This window comes from Pseudopipra pipra, chromosome 8 (genome assembly GCF_036250125.1).
Source record: "Pseudopipra pipra isolate bDixPip1 chromosome 8, bDixPip1.hap1, whole genome shotgun sequence".
NCBI lineage: Eukaryota > Metazoa > Chordata > Aves > Passeriformes > Pipridae > Pseudopipra > Pseudopipra pipra.
The window spans coordinates 24,073,869-24,089,165 of NC_087556.1; the positions used below are offsets into that span (position 1 = coordinate 24,073,869).

Here is a 15,297-nt window from a genome sequence, read left to right on the forward strand (position 1 = left end):
AAGACGCCGTATCAATGGCTCCCATCAGCACTACCTTATTGTAAACACCTGCACTGTCATGGGCCTTTGGAGATAGAAATCTCCACAGGGGTTTTAATCTTCTTGGTCTTCAGGTCAGCTGATCATTATTCAGCACAACAGCAGCAGCAGTACATGCTCCTTAGGGATACTTAGTGACTCTATGACCTTAGAGGTCTTTTCCAAACTAAATGATTCTTTGATTAATGCCTTATACCTTGTTCTGCTGCAGGTGATCTCAATAGCTGAAGCTAAACACCTACAAATCACTCTTTAATTACAAACACTGTTGATTGCAATTAGTTGCCTGGCTTCTATGAATTTATAAAAATGACCTGTTCAGGAAACCACTAGTAAGTCTAATGCACAAAAACATTGGAAAGTAATAGAATGCAATAATACAAATTGGCTTTATTGTATTACAAATAGTAAATTTGCTTTTGCCTCAATTTTACCAGGTTAAATTTGAGAATACTTGGGTGGGAGCAACTGTTGCAGTGAGAGGTGGAAGGTGATGCTTATGCTGAACACAGGAATTGCTTCTTTGAGAGAAAGGCACACAGAAAGGCACACCATCCCTGGAGGTGTTCAAGAAGCCTCTGGATCTGGCACTGGGCGATATGGTTTAGTGTTTTAGGGGTAACAGTGGTGGCGCTGGGCTGATGGTTGGGCTGGATGATCTTAAAGGTCACTTCCAACCCTGATGATTCTATGATTGTACGACTCTGATTGCACGACTCTGTGACTCCAAGCGTTGGAGCCCTGGCGACAGGCGGACAGACCATAGAGAAGGCTCCGCCCGCCCGGCTAGAGAGGCTCGTGCCGCTGGAAGGCGGGGCTATGCAAATAGAGGGAGCCGGGTGACCTCACACGAGATGGCGGCCGGGAGGTGGCGGCGGCTTCACTCGCCAGGACACAAGATGGCCGCGGGGCGGAGCCTGGTGGGGAGGGTGCGCATGCGCGGGCGCGCCGTGCGGAGGCGGAGCGGCAGGGGAGCGCATTTACCGGACGCAGGTAGGAGGTGCTCGGGGCTCTCCTGCCCCATCGCTGGCCCCGGTTTGTCTCCCTGCCTGCAGCGCAACGCGATGGGGTGGGGGGGGTCCCCCTTCCTCTAAGGCAATTTGGGTGGGATGGGGGAGACATCCCCCCAGTGGAGCCATTCCCCCTTTCCCTGCAGTGGTAGAGCCCGAGCGCGTACCTCCCCCCGTTACTCTGGACGGTCCCACTTTGGGCCGGGGGGTGCCCACGCTCTCTCGCTCCCTGCTGTCAGTGTCCGTGGGCGGGAGTCTTGGTCCTTGTGGAGTCGGTCGGAGTCCAGGTTCCGGTAAGGAGAGGCGGCCCTGGAGTGCGGAGTGGGGCTCTGGTGTCCCCGTCACACCTTCCTCTCACGTGGCAGCACAACCCACTGCCATGGAGCCCGCGGGAGAGCCCACCGCGGGAGGGTGGCAGTGCCCCTGGAGAGCCCACCGCGGGAGGGTGGCAGTGCCCCTGCCCGGCCACCCTTTCCTCTCCCAGGGCTGCCAGGCCTCTCCTCAGGGTGGGGGACCCTGTGGATGGGGCGCTGGGGTGGCGGCGCTGCTCGGCCATGTCCAAAGGCACAGCGTCCCCATCTCCCGCCTCGCTTCACAGGTATTGCCTGGCTCCCTGTGCTCCTGTTGCACACGTGGGACATCAGCAGCTGCAGTTGCTGACCTAGGGCTGTCAGAGATCCCTGGTGGCCTCAGCAGCTGGGTTCCTTCCAGTTCTTCAGTTAGTGGTGTGTGGCCCTGTGGCTGCAACTGGGGCATCACGGGGGGACTGGCTCTGGGAGGTTTGCACAGTTGAAGAGACTCCTTGTTGGGAAGACAGGCATATAGCAGGAACTCCTGGTGGCTGCACTTGGCAAAGTGGTAAAAAGTGCTTCTCACCTGGTGCTTCCTCTGAAGTCTTAACAAAGAACAGGCATCTGTGCAATAATCCCCTCTTGTAGCTTCTGTGATCCTACTCTTGGGGATTGTTTTCAATGAGGAGTTCATATTTACTTCCAGTTTTGTAATTTGAGGGCAGAGTTACCTGCCAGTGGTTCCTATGCTAGTGCTGCGAGGTCCTCTACAGGATCAGAGCTTATATTGACAGTAAATGATGGGGAGACCCATCATTTTTAGTACATCTAACACACTTCCCTTACACTGTAAAACAATGAATCATTTAGACACGGGATACCATGTGTTGTTAAGTTAAAAGACTTGTCAAGTTCCAAGGCTATGAGATTTACCCAGTTGCCTCAATTAACAAACCTTGTGTACCCGTTAGGGAGTGAGATCTGATTGAAGGAGATTGCTCTGCTGGAACACAGCTCCACAGAAACTACCAGCTGGTTTGAGATGTTAATTGTCTGCGTGGCAGTTGTGTTTACCTGTATGAGCCTGGCAGGAGTGACGGAAGCATCTGATGGAAGCACATGATTGCCTGTAACAAGAAGGGTGTTACTAAACCTCATGATACACAATTATCAGTGATTGTTCAGTTGGTAAACAGTACTGGGAAACACCTTCATAGCCTCTTCCAGGCATGTTTCCATGCCTGATCCAGGTGGTGTCAGAGTTTCAAAGGCTTCATTGCTTCACCCTTCCAATACCAGGCTGCTGGGAGTATGCTGTCGGGGGGGTTCCTTCATGTTTCACACAGGACTCTGTTTGATGTTCCCTCGGGACTCCCTCATAGTAAGTGGATTATCTGAGGAAATGTGGAGTGATGATTTCAGAAGTAGTACGATGGAGAAACAGAGCCTTGGACCTATGTTCACCTCTAAGAGGGTGCACAGGATCAAAGTTTGGTCAGAGGAGCCTAAATTTTGTACGTCTAGGAAGGAGCTTTCCTGGGATAGGAATAGGCTTTTAAAAGTGTTTTTTTTGTTTAAGAGGGGGCTCTTTCAGTTTCATTCAGTGAAATAGCTCTGTGGAGGGATTTCCCGTCTTACTGACAGAGTCCTGCCAGAATCCAAGTAGCTTCCTGAGTTTAGGACCCTCTGAGGTGTCTTATGTCTTGGACATCTCCTGGGGAAGAAGTGTGCAGAACCTGTTCTGTGCTCCCAAAATGAACTTGTCACTGGTGGATAGGCCTGACCAGATGAAGACACCTGTGACCGTCACTTACAGGGTCTGGGAGGAATTGATGTGCCCAGCACCAGCTGCTTTGCTGGGACAGGTCACAGAGCATCAGCTCTTTCACAGGTGCAGCTCCAGCCTAGCTTCCCTATGAATGGGACTGGACTGCCAGCATCCCAGTCCTGTCTGGCCATGACCAACGTCTAGAAATAGGGTCCTCTCTCAGATGACTTTTCCAGCTGATGGGTGGATTTATTGTGTGGCAGTTGCAGAAACACGGAGCTGGTGTATTTGGCCCTCTGCTAGTAAAACACCCAAAATCCAGGATGTGCAGCAGAAGCAGTGTAGTTACAGCTGAAGCAAGCATAGACATATCCTGAGGTATTATTTGGGACAGTCCAGCCTGCATTACCCACACAGTGGAGAATGAATGTGAGAGTCATCCTGTTACTGCGGTCAGGTCTGCAGATGACTATTTCAGGCTCCTGAGTGGCAATCTCAGCACATAAAAATCATCTGGCCCTGCTTAAAAGGCTGGCTTGGGCCAAGATTCACATTATGGCTCTGCTGGTAGCTCAGTACAAGTGACTTCTGCTGTGGAAGGCTGGAGCTCAGCCTTGAAAGCCCAAAGCGTTGCCGAATCATGATGGGACACAGGGACTTGTGAATCCAGCTGTGAGCTGGCTGGGAAGTTACAGCAGATGTGCGAGAGCTGTGGTGTGTTTCCAGACACTGCCATACGCCAGAACTCTCCAACAAAAGTAGAGCTTTCCTGGTAGCCAGTATTCAAACATCCTTCTCAGGAAGATAAGATCTGCAGACGTCACTGGCAGGAGCCAGATGTCAAATGCAGAGGCGGAAGTTCCTCAAATAAAGGCTCGTTTTTTTCTAATTTACGAGCTTGTTGCTTTATGACTGTGTGTTAGAAGTTCAGCATGAATGAATAGCTATTCCCTCCTGCAGCTCCTTTTCCCATTACTACTTACAGCCTTATGTTGAAATGTTGAAAAGTTCTGACATACTCCATGAGTAATTCTCCATCCCAAGGAAAAGGTTATGAAAATACCAGTGTGGCAAGCTTAAATAATGCAGTGCTTTGGGTGTAGAAGCAAAATCTGCTTTTCGCAGACAACTATGATTTGTTTCTTTTTAACTGCACATAAAATGACCTAACTATCCTAGCAAAAAAATCACAAATATCAGCTGGCTGGAGGGGTTGCACATCTGTGAGGGAGTGACGAGGGAGAGGGAGGAAAGGAAGTAGAAGTTCACCCTCTTTGAACAGCACTGTAGTATGTAAATGACAAAATTAGGTGTCTCTGAAAACTTCAGCAGCTGTGGTTTGTGCAACACGTGCTCAGGGAAGCATTGTTTGAATGGGGACAGTGTGAAGTGCAGCACTAAGAACCAAACCCTGAGCAGGCTCTGCTTTCAAACAGGCTTTGGGTAGCAAAGGCAAGTCCAGTTTAAGAATTGCTCTTGTGGGTCACACTGTCAGTCTGTCTCTTCCCTTATTCCTACGGTAGCAGGAGATGCTGTTTAGGGGGAGAACACATGAGCTGGGCCACCATCTGTGGCCTTCCCACTTGTCCACCCGCAGCCTGCATAGCCCTCGGTTCCGAGTTGCTAGAGGGGATTTCCCTGCCTGCTCCCTTTAGTAGCTGTTTGTGCACAGCTTTTTTCCATGAATTTGTCTTTGAACCTGTTGCCCACTTCGGTAACCTTTGAGAGCAAATGTCAGGTGTTTGCTACCTGCCAGGTAAAGAAGTATTTTTGTGTATTTTAAACTGATTTCCTGCTAGTTACAGTGAGTGCTCCCAGATCTTGTGTCCTGACAGTTCCACATTCACCTTATTCCTTGCACATGGGACTGTAAACCTCAGTCATGTCCCCCTTCAGCCTTTCCTCTCTACCTGAAGAGCCCCACCTGTTTAGTCTTCCCTCAGAAGGCAGCTGCCTCAGTCCCTTGGGCACCTTAGGTGCCCTACTTTGTTTTCCCTCATCTCCACGTTGTGTGAAGTTTGTAGTGAGGTTGGATGTGCACGCAGTGGTCAGGGTCTGGATACACTGAGGTTTCACGTGGTGCAAAATTATGCTGTTCCCTTGTTCTCCATCCCATTCATGAAAGTGCCTCGAGTTCTGGTGCCTTCATCTGCCCTTGAGCCAGTCCTCCACAGAAGGCTCTTGGTGAGAGACAGAGGACTTAGTGGTGGGACAGTTGGCTTAGCTCTCCCTTCTTAACCTTTATGTTTAGACATCATGATTCCTTTTCAATTGCATACAAAATGCAATTTCCCCTTGAGGCTTGTCTGTCTTTAATTACACCTATAAAAGTTCACTGTCTGGCTGAATTTGCCTCCAAGCAGTGTCTTCCTTTTATCTGGCCATGGGTTTTGGCATGGCAGAGATGCAGAATGGTGACTTAGCTCAACAAGAGCTCTGCAGTTGGATCCAGTTGAGGTTTAGTGCTTTGTCTGGGAGTGAAGCCGATTTGCAGTTTCAATCTAGTGATGTAATTAATTGGAACAAATGCTGTTCCTCTTTCTGAACTAGTTATGAGGAATTCCTTGGCCTAGGCAGAGCGGATGGTTATTTTTGCTCTTCTAATCTTGCCTAGAAGTGGTCAGACTCATGGCTTCAGGGAAATGCTGAATGGGACTGGCATTTCATCAGTTTTCATACCCAGATGTTTATTCTTCTGCTTGATCTTCTGCTTGGACATGCTGCAGCTGGTGCTGGAAGCCCAGCAAGGCTGGCTCAGTGCATAGATTCCCATTCCTTATGTGCTCACTCTAATCCCGTGTTGCGAAGTCCCAACAGTGTGTCTGAGCTGAGTGAGTGCTGACCCTGGAGGGCTGTAATGGAAGTGACTATGAGCCCCTTATCTGGCTTTTGACCGTGTCAAAAACATGACCTTGTTGTTACCCTTCATGTATGTGCTCTGAACAGGCCTTCTTATGGCAGCTTGGGCTGGAGAAGCTGGCTTGCACTGATTTAAGAACCCTTAACATCTCACAAAAGTCCCTCTAAAGAGGGGCCTTGTGCTTTGCCTTTGGTCTGTAGCAACTTGAGCATGAGAGGGGGCTCAGCCTGAAAAGCACGAGAGAACATCATGGGAGGATGCTGGTCTCATCTCCTGGCCGTAAGCTCCAGTCAGTGCTGATGTGAGAAGTTCTCTCCTCACAGGTGCCCCTTGTGAACATCCAGCAACTTGTTCTGGTCTAAGGCTGCTGTTTCCACTGGTTTTATTTCTGTACCTATTGCTGTCCAGCCAAAGCATCTTTATTTCAGACTCCAATCCTAAAATCTAGGCCACTACAAGAAGAGCTGGAGAGCTGCTAAGGCACTTCTGGTCACCTTTATCATGTGATGGTAGCATGTCTGCTGTGTGCCATCATGCTCTAGTAGTGTCTCTTCATGCCACGAAGCAACAGCACTGCTTGCCATAAATAACTCATGTCTGAGCTAGCCCAGGTGCAGTCAGCTGTGGCTGCCCACGCAAAGCAGGGTGCAGGTCTGAGGTTGCATCACAGCTGTTGTCATTTTCATTTGGCTAAAAATTTACACTGGTACCTGAAAACGTCAGGGACTAGGTGTGTTTTCTGAAGCTGCTTTATTGTTTGCAGCTGTCGAGCTTGATTGCTCCTGTGACCTTGCCTTTAAAGAGCTTTAAATAAATCTGCTACTTGCTGGATAACAAAGAACATTACAGGGTAAAGGACCGAGCGTACTGCCGGGAGCTCGCAGCCTGGCCTCAGCTTAATGAAACAGCTTTAGTGCAGCAGAGAGCTTCTAGTCTCTTAAATCCCCTCCAATCCACTTTTGAACAGCTACTCAAAGCAATATGAATTCTGATCTCTGCAGACAAAGATTTACCAATTAACTTTATTCACCCTTTACTTCATTTAAGAAATTGAACCTGGTTTCATTTTATTTCATTTTATTTATTTTTTCTCTCCTGCAGGAGCAACAATGGATTGGCCCCAACAAAGATGTATCAGGTGTTGGGAGAAGACATCTCACCTGAAATGGAGGTGATTGTGGGAGCTGAATGCTGACTGCACCAACATGGAGTTGCGACTGCTGGCTTGTCTTTTCCATTTGCCCACTGCAGTGATCTACGGGTCCCTGTCGCTGTTTGTTTCCATTTTGCACAACGTATTCCTCCTGTACTATGTGGACACCTTTGTCTCTGTTTACAAGATTGATAAACTGTCCTTTTGGATAGGAGAGGTTAGTCTTTTCCATAAGTTTCTGCCCTCTTAAGTAAGGAATTCTGAAACCAAGACTGCTCCTTACTAGACGTGTGAAAAGTGTTAGTTGTAACAGCAGTGTTCCCCTTTGGGAGCCTTCTAAGTGCTAACTTGGGCTTTTCAGTTTTTCGTACTTATATAAAGATAGAACAAGCTGGGATAGAAAACCTGGATACTTTGTTCTTAAGACTGCCTTTTCTCTGGAGACATTGCAGTGTTTCACAGGCAGGGAAAACCACTAGCCTCACTGCCAGTTGCTCGAAACAGGGGAATCCTACAGTGATGATAGGGCAGGAAGGGTGGGCTGGGACAGTTCCTGCTGGTGGCTCACTGTGCCAGCTCAGCATTGCTTGCTTCAGTGGCAGAACTGAGTCTTTGTTGGAGCTGCCCTGGGGTTTGTTTCACTGTCCTGTTTTCTTTCCTAGACAGTGTTTCTGATCTGGAACAGCCTCAATGACCCTCTGTTCGGCTGGCTGAGTGACCGAGTGTTCCTTAGCACACAGCAGTAAGTGAAGTTCCTCTTCCAGCAGAGGCTGGGAAGTTGTTTATTCTCTGGGGAAGATGATGTGAAATTGGGAGCTTTAAAATGATGGCAAGAGAATGGTTTCTGGGGTATAGAACTCTTAAATACCTCCTTTTCCTGGCACCTTTGAAGTCATTAATGTTTCAGTACCTGGCTATATAGAGGAAGTCACACACCTATCGGGTGGATGTGACCCTAACCCTCAACAATCAGGAGCGGTGCAGAACCTAAAACGTGGGCGTCTAACATCTCAAGCCCCTGCTATATGAGCAAGACTCTTAGTGGGGTGATGGAGAGCATCTGTACATAGTTTGGGAGGCAGAAGGGGGAAAAGGACAGTTATATTTCCACATGGAATGCCTCAGACCGGTTGTTCCCAAACTCTCTGGGATGGGAGCTGAGGGAAGACAGCTCTGCATTGTTGGCCATTAGCATTTCTTGTGTATTTACGTCAATATTTTAATGAAAATCACGGTGTGGCTTTCTGCAACTAGTAAAAACTCGTTGGAATCATTGACATTGTGCTACGTGCAGACAGTACAGCACTGCCAGGAAGAGACTTGCTCTGGAGAAAAGAAAGTCCCTTTCCACACTTCTTGGCCTTCTTAAACCCATACTTTCAGTGTATTCACACATCATCTGAGAAGGTGTCTGATGTGGGTGCTTGGTACGTGAGCAAAAGCTCTATTTGTGTCTGTGCCACTTACATGACTCCCTTGGAGAGGAAGAATACGTGGTTATGCAGGGCTTTGTCCAGGTGTCTAAAATATTTTTTTTCCTTCTGTTGCAGGCCAGGAGCAGAGATTTCTTCCCCTGAAGTAGTTCTGAAGAGGCTCAGAGCACTAAGCCACAATGGCCCCCTCTTTGCCATCTCTTTCCTGGCTTTCTGGGTTGCCTGGGCTCATCCTGGTTTGCAGTTCCTCCTTTGCCTTTGCATGTATGACAGCTTTCTCACGATGGTCGACCTCCATCACAACGCCTTGCTCGCAGACCTGGCTGTTTCAGCAAAAGACAGGACTAGCCTCAACTTCTACTGCTCCCTCTTCAGTGCCATAGGCTCCCTCTCTGTCTTCATGTCCTATGCGGTGTGGAACAAGGAGGACTTCTTTTCCTTTCGCATATTTTGCGTCCTGCTGGCCCTCTGCTCCATCGTTGGTTTTACCCTGTCCACACAGTTGCTCCGCCAGCGGTTCCAGGCTGATGGGAAAGAGAAATGGGACCAGGAATCAACCCTAAAAGAGTAAGTGTCACCAATTCTCAGTGGAGACAAAAGCCTACCATAGGTCTGCAGCAAACTGAATGTGTGGGAAGATCCAGTACAAGGCAAACTTTTGTTAATTATCTGTGGTTCTTGTCTATTGATACAGTTTCCAGGATCAGCTCTGTTACACTGGCTCTGAAGGCCCTCTGAAAATAGAACAAACCTATCTTGTGACACTCCTGGCCTAAACTGGAGGCAGATCCCTGACCTGCTGTATGGCCACCCAGTGTTTGGAATATGAAATGAATTAATATCTAGAGCACCCAGTGAGGCCTGTGAGTGGCAAAATGTCAGATGCAGCTTATGAAAGCATTTCTGCTTGAGCATGAGACTACCTTGCTGCCCATTCCCTATGGAGTTGGACAAGTGGATGTCTTGCCCTGTTGCTCGCTTTAGCTGCCTGGTAGTGGCTGGGCTGTTGGTAGGCCACAATGCAGCTGATGTTCCCTGTTTAGCTCCTTACTTTTCCTTGGGCTGCCCCTCTTGTCATCTTGTTAAGAGCTGCCAGCATTATGCTGTTGTAGCAGCGGATCCTGATGAGATCTGCCAGGTGAGCTAACCACAGGGATCTGGAAGAGGAGCGTGTATGTAGCAGAATGGCTAATAAGAGGAGAATGCATTTATAGACAGAAATGTGAATTTTGGTTTTGGAAGACAGGTGTACTTCGGGAGACCTGTTGCCTGTGGCTCTTGCTAGCAATAAGCAATCATTGTTGTAGACTCCACTGTTTCACTTTGGTCCAGGAAGAGGAATGGCTGGGTTGGGAGCTGAGGAGAGACAGTTCTGCAACTACACAGGAAGAGCTGGCGGCTCTGTCCTGCCTCCTGTGAGGGATTTATGGTTGCTGTTTTCCTTCCCTTTCCCTTTAGGCTGTACATTGAGAAACTCTCCGTCCCCCAGGAGAAGAGGATCACCCTGGCAGAGTATCTCCAGCAGCTCTCCCGGCATCGCAACTTCCTCTGGTTTGTCTGCATGAATCTCATCCAGGTAGGCACAGCTGTGACACACTGTGATTCAGAGGATGAGCACTGGCTCTGGCTGTTTGACATGGTGATTCAGCAGTGTGTGAGTTCCCCAGGAAGGGCAGAGATGTTTCCAGCGCCCACTTGCTCCTGGAGCCTCCTGCACATCAAGCAGCTGGTAGCCACTCTCCCTGCTTGTGACAATACTTCCTGAGCAAGCTGTGGGGTGCTTCTTCCTCTCTGGAGTGTAGGCTGGATTACAGGGGATGGCTGAGCTCTGTGCAGCCCATCTGGGGTGCAGAAGCACAGGGCTGGCTGGCTGGTGTGGCTATCAGCACAGTCTCCTTCCCCATTCTGCTTTCCTGAGGCTCACATCGCTGTTCTTGCTGTCCAGCTGGATCTACCTCCCAGCTGGCTTTGCCATTTCTGTTCTTCATCCTCTTCAGTGATTACTACCAAATTTCGGCAGCCTGCCCAGCTTTGTGTGCTGCAATTATGGCTCCCTGGGGATCCCGCAGTTCCCCTCAGGCAGACTCTTGATGCTGGTCTGCATCTTTGTGTTCAAGCCTTGCTGCTGCCTTATCTGTGTCCTGCCAGCAGCCTCCTCCCTCCTGCCATGCCACTGTGTCCCCAAAGCCTTGTGGTCACTGCTGTCACCTGCTGGCCCTGCCTGCCCCAGCAGCACTGTGCTGTGCGAGCCAAGCCTTGGCAGCTGGGCAGCAGTGCTGACCCTGGGCACATGGTGGGCATGGCTGGGGGCATGGCAGCTTTGCAATCTCAGCTGACAGTGCCAGAAACTCCACAGCCAAGCTCTTGCTCTTCTGAAGTACTCCAGGTCCATCCTGCATGGTCCCTTGGCATGGGGCTTCTAGGACAACAGAGCTCAGAGGGCTGTTAGCTTTTTCTCTTCTCTCTCACTGCTGTTCCTGCTGACCAGCTCGTCTGCATGCTGCCTTCACAGGTTTTTCACTGCCATTTTAACAGCAACTTCTTCCCTCTGTTCCTGGAGCACCTGCTGTCAGACCAGATCTCTGTCTCTACTGGATCCTTCCTGCTTGGTGAGTCTCAGGTGGGACTGGAGGGAGCAGCTGAGTTAGGTAGGACCTGGCCTGAGTCTGGATTTGCTCTTTGCACACTCTGTCTGGGGAGAGGTGTGCTCACATGCAGGTCTCTGGGCTGTAAAATTCACACATGCACACAGCCCACATGCTTCCCTGGGACCTCCAAGTTGTCCTTCCTGGGCACAGAAGTAAATTGGGGCCTGTTCTAGTAATAACAAGCCTGGCATGCTGGATGCCAGACTCCACGGAGGTATTGCTCTGAGCATTAGAGGCTGCAGATAGTGTCCCCAGGATGCAGCAGGGAACAGAGCCCTGAATTTAAACCCGTTCCCTCTACAGCATATGGACCATTTCCAGGCTGCCACAGATATGTGGACAGGAGGGTTCCGTGCAGGCTAGGTCTGGTCAGGTAGTTCTGTCTTTCTGATTTTTGCTCGAGTCGCAGCTTCTCTGTGACACCAGGCAAATCTTTTCTTCCTTCCTGCCCATGAGGTTGATGGGAGAAGGCCTCCCTCTGTAGGAAAGTGTGTGCTGTGCCACAAAGCCACAGAGTAAATCTGCTGCAGCCTTCTGTGTGTGCATAGGGGATGCTTTGTGTTGTGTCTTAGAGTCCTGCGGGCAATAGCCAGCCTTGTTCTCTTACTCTCAGTATCAGACCTGGGGGCATGGTGGAAACTGAAACTCCACTGAGCTGTCTGTGCCTCTGTGTCTGCTCAGGTGTTTCCTACATTGCCCCCCATCTCAACAACCTCTACTTCCTGTCGCTCTGCCGCCGCTGTGGGGTTTACGCTGTAGTGCGAGGACTCTTCTTCCTGAAGCTGGCTCTGAGTGTTGTCATGCTCCTGGCAGGACCTGACCAGGTGTATCTGCTCTGCATCTTCATTGCCAGGTAGGCAGGTAGCACTTGCTTCCCATGCCCTCTGCCACCTGGGAAGCAAAATTATTTGACCCTGTTTTAAGGAGAGGGGTGGGAGGCTGGGAACAATAGCCAGGGTCATCCATAAACCATGTGATTTCCAGCTCTGATAGCATGTGGGATGGGTCACTGGAATCTATTGGCTGTGAGGGAGGCAGCGATGTTCAGGAGGGCACAGACCAGCTGGACTGGCAGCAGCCTGCAGCAGCCTTTCCCAGCTGCTGAGAGCTCCTCTCCTCATCCACAGCCCTCAGTGTGTGCTGCAGCTGCCCATTAGCCCCTGGCCTGGTGTGTCCTTTCCCCAGGCCTATCTGTGTGGCAGGTCAGGAATGATCCAAGGCGTTGCTGCAGGGTACAAAGTCTTAGTGCTAGTGGTGTTCCCCTCCTGTAACCTGAGCTTCTGAAATTCTTATTTAAAGTGTGGAGAAACCTTTCTCACACTCTGTTTTTTCTGATCTCTCACCTACTCCTGTCACTTCTTGATACCCCTATTCAGTGCTTTGCCTGTTGTTCTGCAGCAACCGTGTGTTCACAGAAGGGACCTGTAAGCTGCTGAACCTGGTGGTCACCGACTTAGTGGATGAGGATCTAGTCCTAAACCGTAGGAAGCAGGCAGCCTCAGCCTTGCTCTTTGGGATGGTGGCTCTGGTCACCAAGCCAGGCCAGACCTTTGCCCCTCTGATTGGCACCTGGCTGCTCTGTGCATACACAGGTAAGGATGCTCCTGGGGAAAGCAGCGGGGCAGGAGAGGGCAGACTTGTGAATTCAGTGTCCTGTCCCCTGGGGACAAAGGTCCAGTGGCTGAGCTGTGCCTGGTCCTTGCCTTTCCACAGCCAGTCACTCAGAGAGAATGGACGAGGGTCCATCCCCACTGTCCCCAGTCTCACAAGCTCTTCTCTGACACCAGGCTACGACATCTTCCAGCGCAACCCCCTGAGCAACGTGGTGAGTGCCCAGCCAAAGTTGGAGTCTGCCATGGCCTTGGAGCCAACTCTTCGCCAGGGCTGCTTTTACCTCCTCGTCTTCGTGCCCATCACATGTGCGCTGCTGCAGCTCCTCACCTGGTCACAGTTTAGCCTGCACGGGAAGCGGCTGCAGATGGTGAAGGCTCAGCGGCAGAACCTGACTCAAGGTCGAGCACCAGAGGTCAAAACAATCTAGGGGTGCCCAAGCCCCCGGGGTGCTGCTGGTTCCAGGCTGGTGCCGGAGGGCAGGCGAAATGCAGGGATGGCAGGCTGAGAAAGCCTGGTGTTTGCGGTTCAACTGTGAAACGCTGTGATGCCAATGTTTTCTCATTCCAGGAGGTGGTCACTGTGGAAGGCAAAGTTCAGCATGTAAGGGGCCTGGGATAGATCATTTGGCCACAGGAGCAAGAACATTTTATCCCAGCCTGTTCCAGGGAGCAGAGAGTTGCTCATTCCAGTGAGGAGGTGCTGGGTTGCAGTGTGTGCTAGAGGCAGACACGTCCCCAGTGCGCTCCTCTGCCCTGAGCATGGCCCTGGGGAGCCACAGCCTCTGGCTGAGCAGGAGGAGACTGCACAGGGAGTCCTTCCTTGCTAGAGCCTTGCAGCTTTGGGGAGTGGAGTGGGAGGCTCCCAAGGGACTAAGTGACTGAGGGGGTGATGGCAGAACAGCAGGAGCAGGGATGAGAGGACCTCAAAGGCCTTTCCCAGTAACTGGTACAACCCTCCCACATACAGTGCTGCAGTTCTTGGACCAAATCCACTCTTCGACATTTCTTGTTTCCAGGACAATATCCTGCACAGGCAGGATCTGGTGGCTGTGTTTTATGCTGAGGTTCCGTCCTTTGTGGCCTTGCAGAAGGCCTTGTTGCCAGCCTGGGAAAGGTGCAGGGCTTGAACTGGATTCAGAGCCTTGAGCTGGATAAACATTGCTTATGTTTATCCCTCCTCTCCCCTCCAGTCCCTTCCACTCAGTGCTGTCACACAGCTGTGCCATGAGCCCCCTCCCATGCTGGCACAGGTCAGGGAACCAACCCCTAAATGAGCCAATGGAAGTGCCTCCCTGCCCAGGGCCATCCCAGGTGACCTGGTGAGGCAGCCTGGCACTGTCCCCTGTTACAGAGCACAGCCTGGAGGAACACCAGGTCTTGCTTTTGTGCCTTCAGTTTCTTGTTGGAGCCTGTCTGACACAATGCTGGGCAGTCACAGGGTTGAGATTTTACAGCTATGGGGGGAGGTAGACACCTCAGCTCCTCTGTACTTTAAACAGTGCCCCAGAGTTTGATCCTCTCACCTGGCTGCCGAGACAGGGATCCAAGGAGGAGAGCAGGTGTTTTGGTCTCCCTGGTTTTGGCTGGGAACAGATGGGACAGGGGTGGGACCCAAAGGGGTCCCTGAGGTAAGGGGATGTCTCCTCAATCCCTGTGAAGTGTTTGGGAGCAGGCAGAAGGGATGTGCCAAAGTCTGTCTGCTGCAGGAGGAAGAGGGTAGGCAGGCAGTGTTGTTGCACACTGAGGGATGTGCTGTTCTTTTTTTAGTGCCAGGTTCCCTCTGGGGTCTCAGCCTGCCAACCTGCCATCTTGCCTCAGGGCACAGCTGCCTTCTGTCTTGGACCAAGACATTCCTGCCATGAGGCTTCTGTAGCTCTTGATGGTTCAATCATAAGTTATTTGTGCAACTTCTAACCAAGTTCAAAAATGATTCTTCATTTCATAAATTAAAGATGATCTTTTTCTGAATTGCTTAATGATTTTCTTCTAGCCGGTGGCTCTAACCTGGCCAAGTGCATGTGGTGCTGTGGGGACACAGCTGTGGCTGCGTGGAGAGAAGGGGAGAGCTCCTCCCCACAAAACTGTGTGCTGGGGCTTGGCTGTTTCTGCAAGGGGCAGAGGGGATCAGTAGGTTGGGGTGGGTATCGCTGCCTTTTGGGGGGAAGTGTCACCTACCCTTCTGCTTTGGAAGGCCCCAGGGTTAGGTCTGTCCTGTTCCTACACCTCTGCTGAGGACAAGGCACTGTGCCACCCTCCCAAGGCCCGCCCTGCCAGCACAGCTTGACACATTAGTTCTCTGCAAACACCCGGGCTGGCAACAGCTCCCCTCACAATGACAGTGGCATCACTGCCCTCACCCCTACTCAGCCTGAGCTGCCCTTACTGCCTCCCTCAGTCCTTCTGTCTGCAATGACAGGGATCTCAGAGATAATGGTTGCAGAGGAGGGAGAGCAGCTTTGGACACCACAGCTGCAGCCCAGGAA

The 15,297-nt window shown here is 50.8% G+C and overlaps 1 protein-coding gene across 3 annotated transcripts; it reads left to right on the forward strand.

Moving 5' to 3' along the window:
• The first annotated feature begins 951 nt into the window (after window positions 1-951).
• On the forward strand, window positions 952-14,782 carry MFSD13A (major facilitator superfamily domain containing 13A). Of its 3 annotated transcripts, none has more exons than XM_064663153.1 (9): window positions 952-1,032; window positions 7,069-7,337; window positions 7,783-7,862; window positions 8,671-9,120; window positions 10,012-10,129; window positions 11,066-11,162; window positions 11,883-12,054; window positions 12,600-12,793; window positions 12,989-14,782. In XM_064663153.1, exons 2-9 carry the CDS (start codon window positions 7,173-7,175, stop codon window positions 13,240-13,242), a joined length of 1,530 nt encoding a protein of 509 aa, XP_064519223.1. In that variant the 5' UTR covers window positions 952-1,032; window positions 7,069-7,172; the 3' UTR covers window positions 13,243-14,782. The 3 variants fall into 3 exon arrangements, with proteins under 3 accessions (XP_064519223.1, XP_064519225.1, XP_064519224.1); XM_064663155.1 differs by having other exon boundaries at window positions 12,915-13,029; XM_064663154.1 differs by lacking the exon at window positions 952-1,032 and adding an exon at window positions 1,206-1,342.
• Window positions 14,783-15,297: the final 515 nt, after the last annotated feature.

Excerpts from the sequence above, each read along its gene's own strand:
- MFSD13A (XM_064663153.1), top strand. The coding sequence starts at position 7,173 with ATGGAGTTGCGACTGCTGGCTTGTCTTTTCCATTTGCCCACTGCAGTG. Across the intron at positions 7,338-7,782 it reads TGTCCTTTTGGATAGGAGAG|ACAGTGTTTCTGATCTGGAA; the intron begins GTTAGTCTTTTC and ends TTTCTTTCCTAG. Across the intron at positions 9,121-10,011 it reads CAGGAATCAACCCTAAAAGA|GCTGTACATTGAGAAACTCT; the intron begins GTAAGTGTCACC and ends CTTTCCCTTTAG.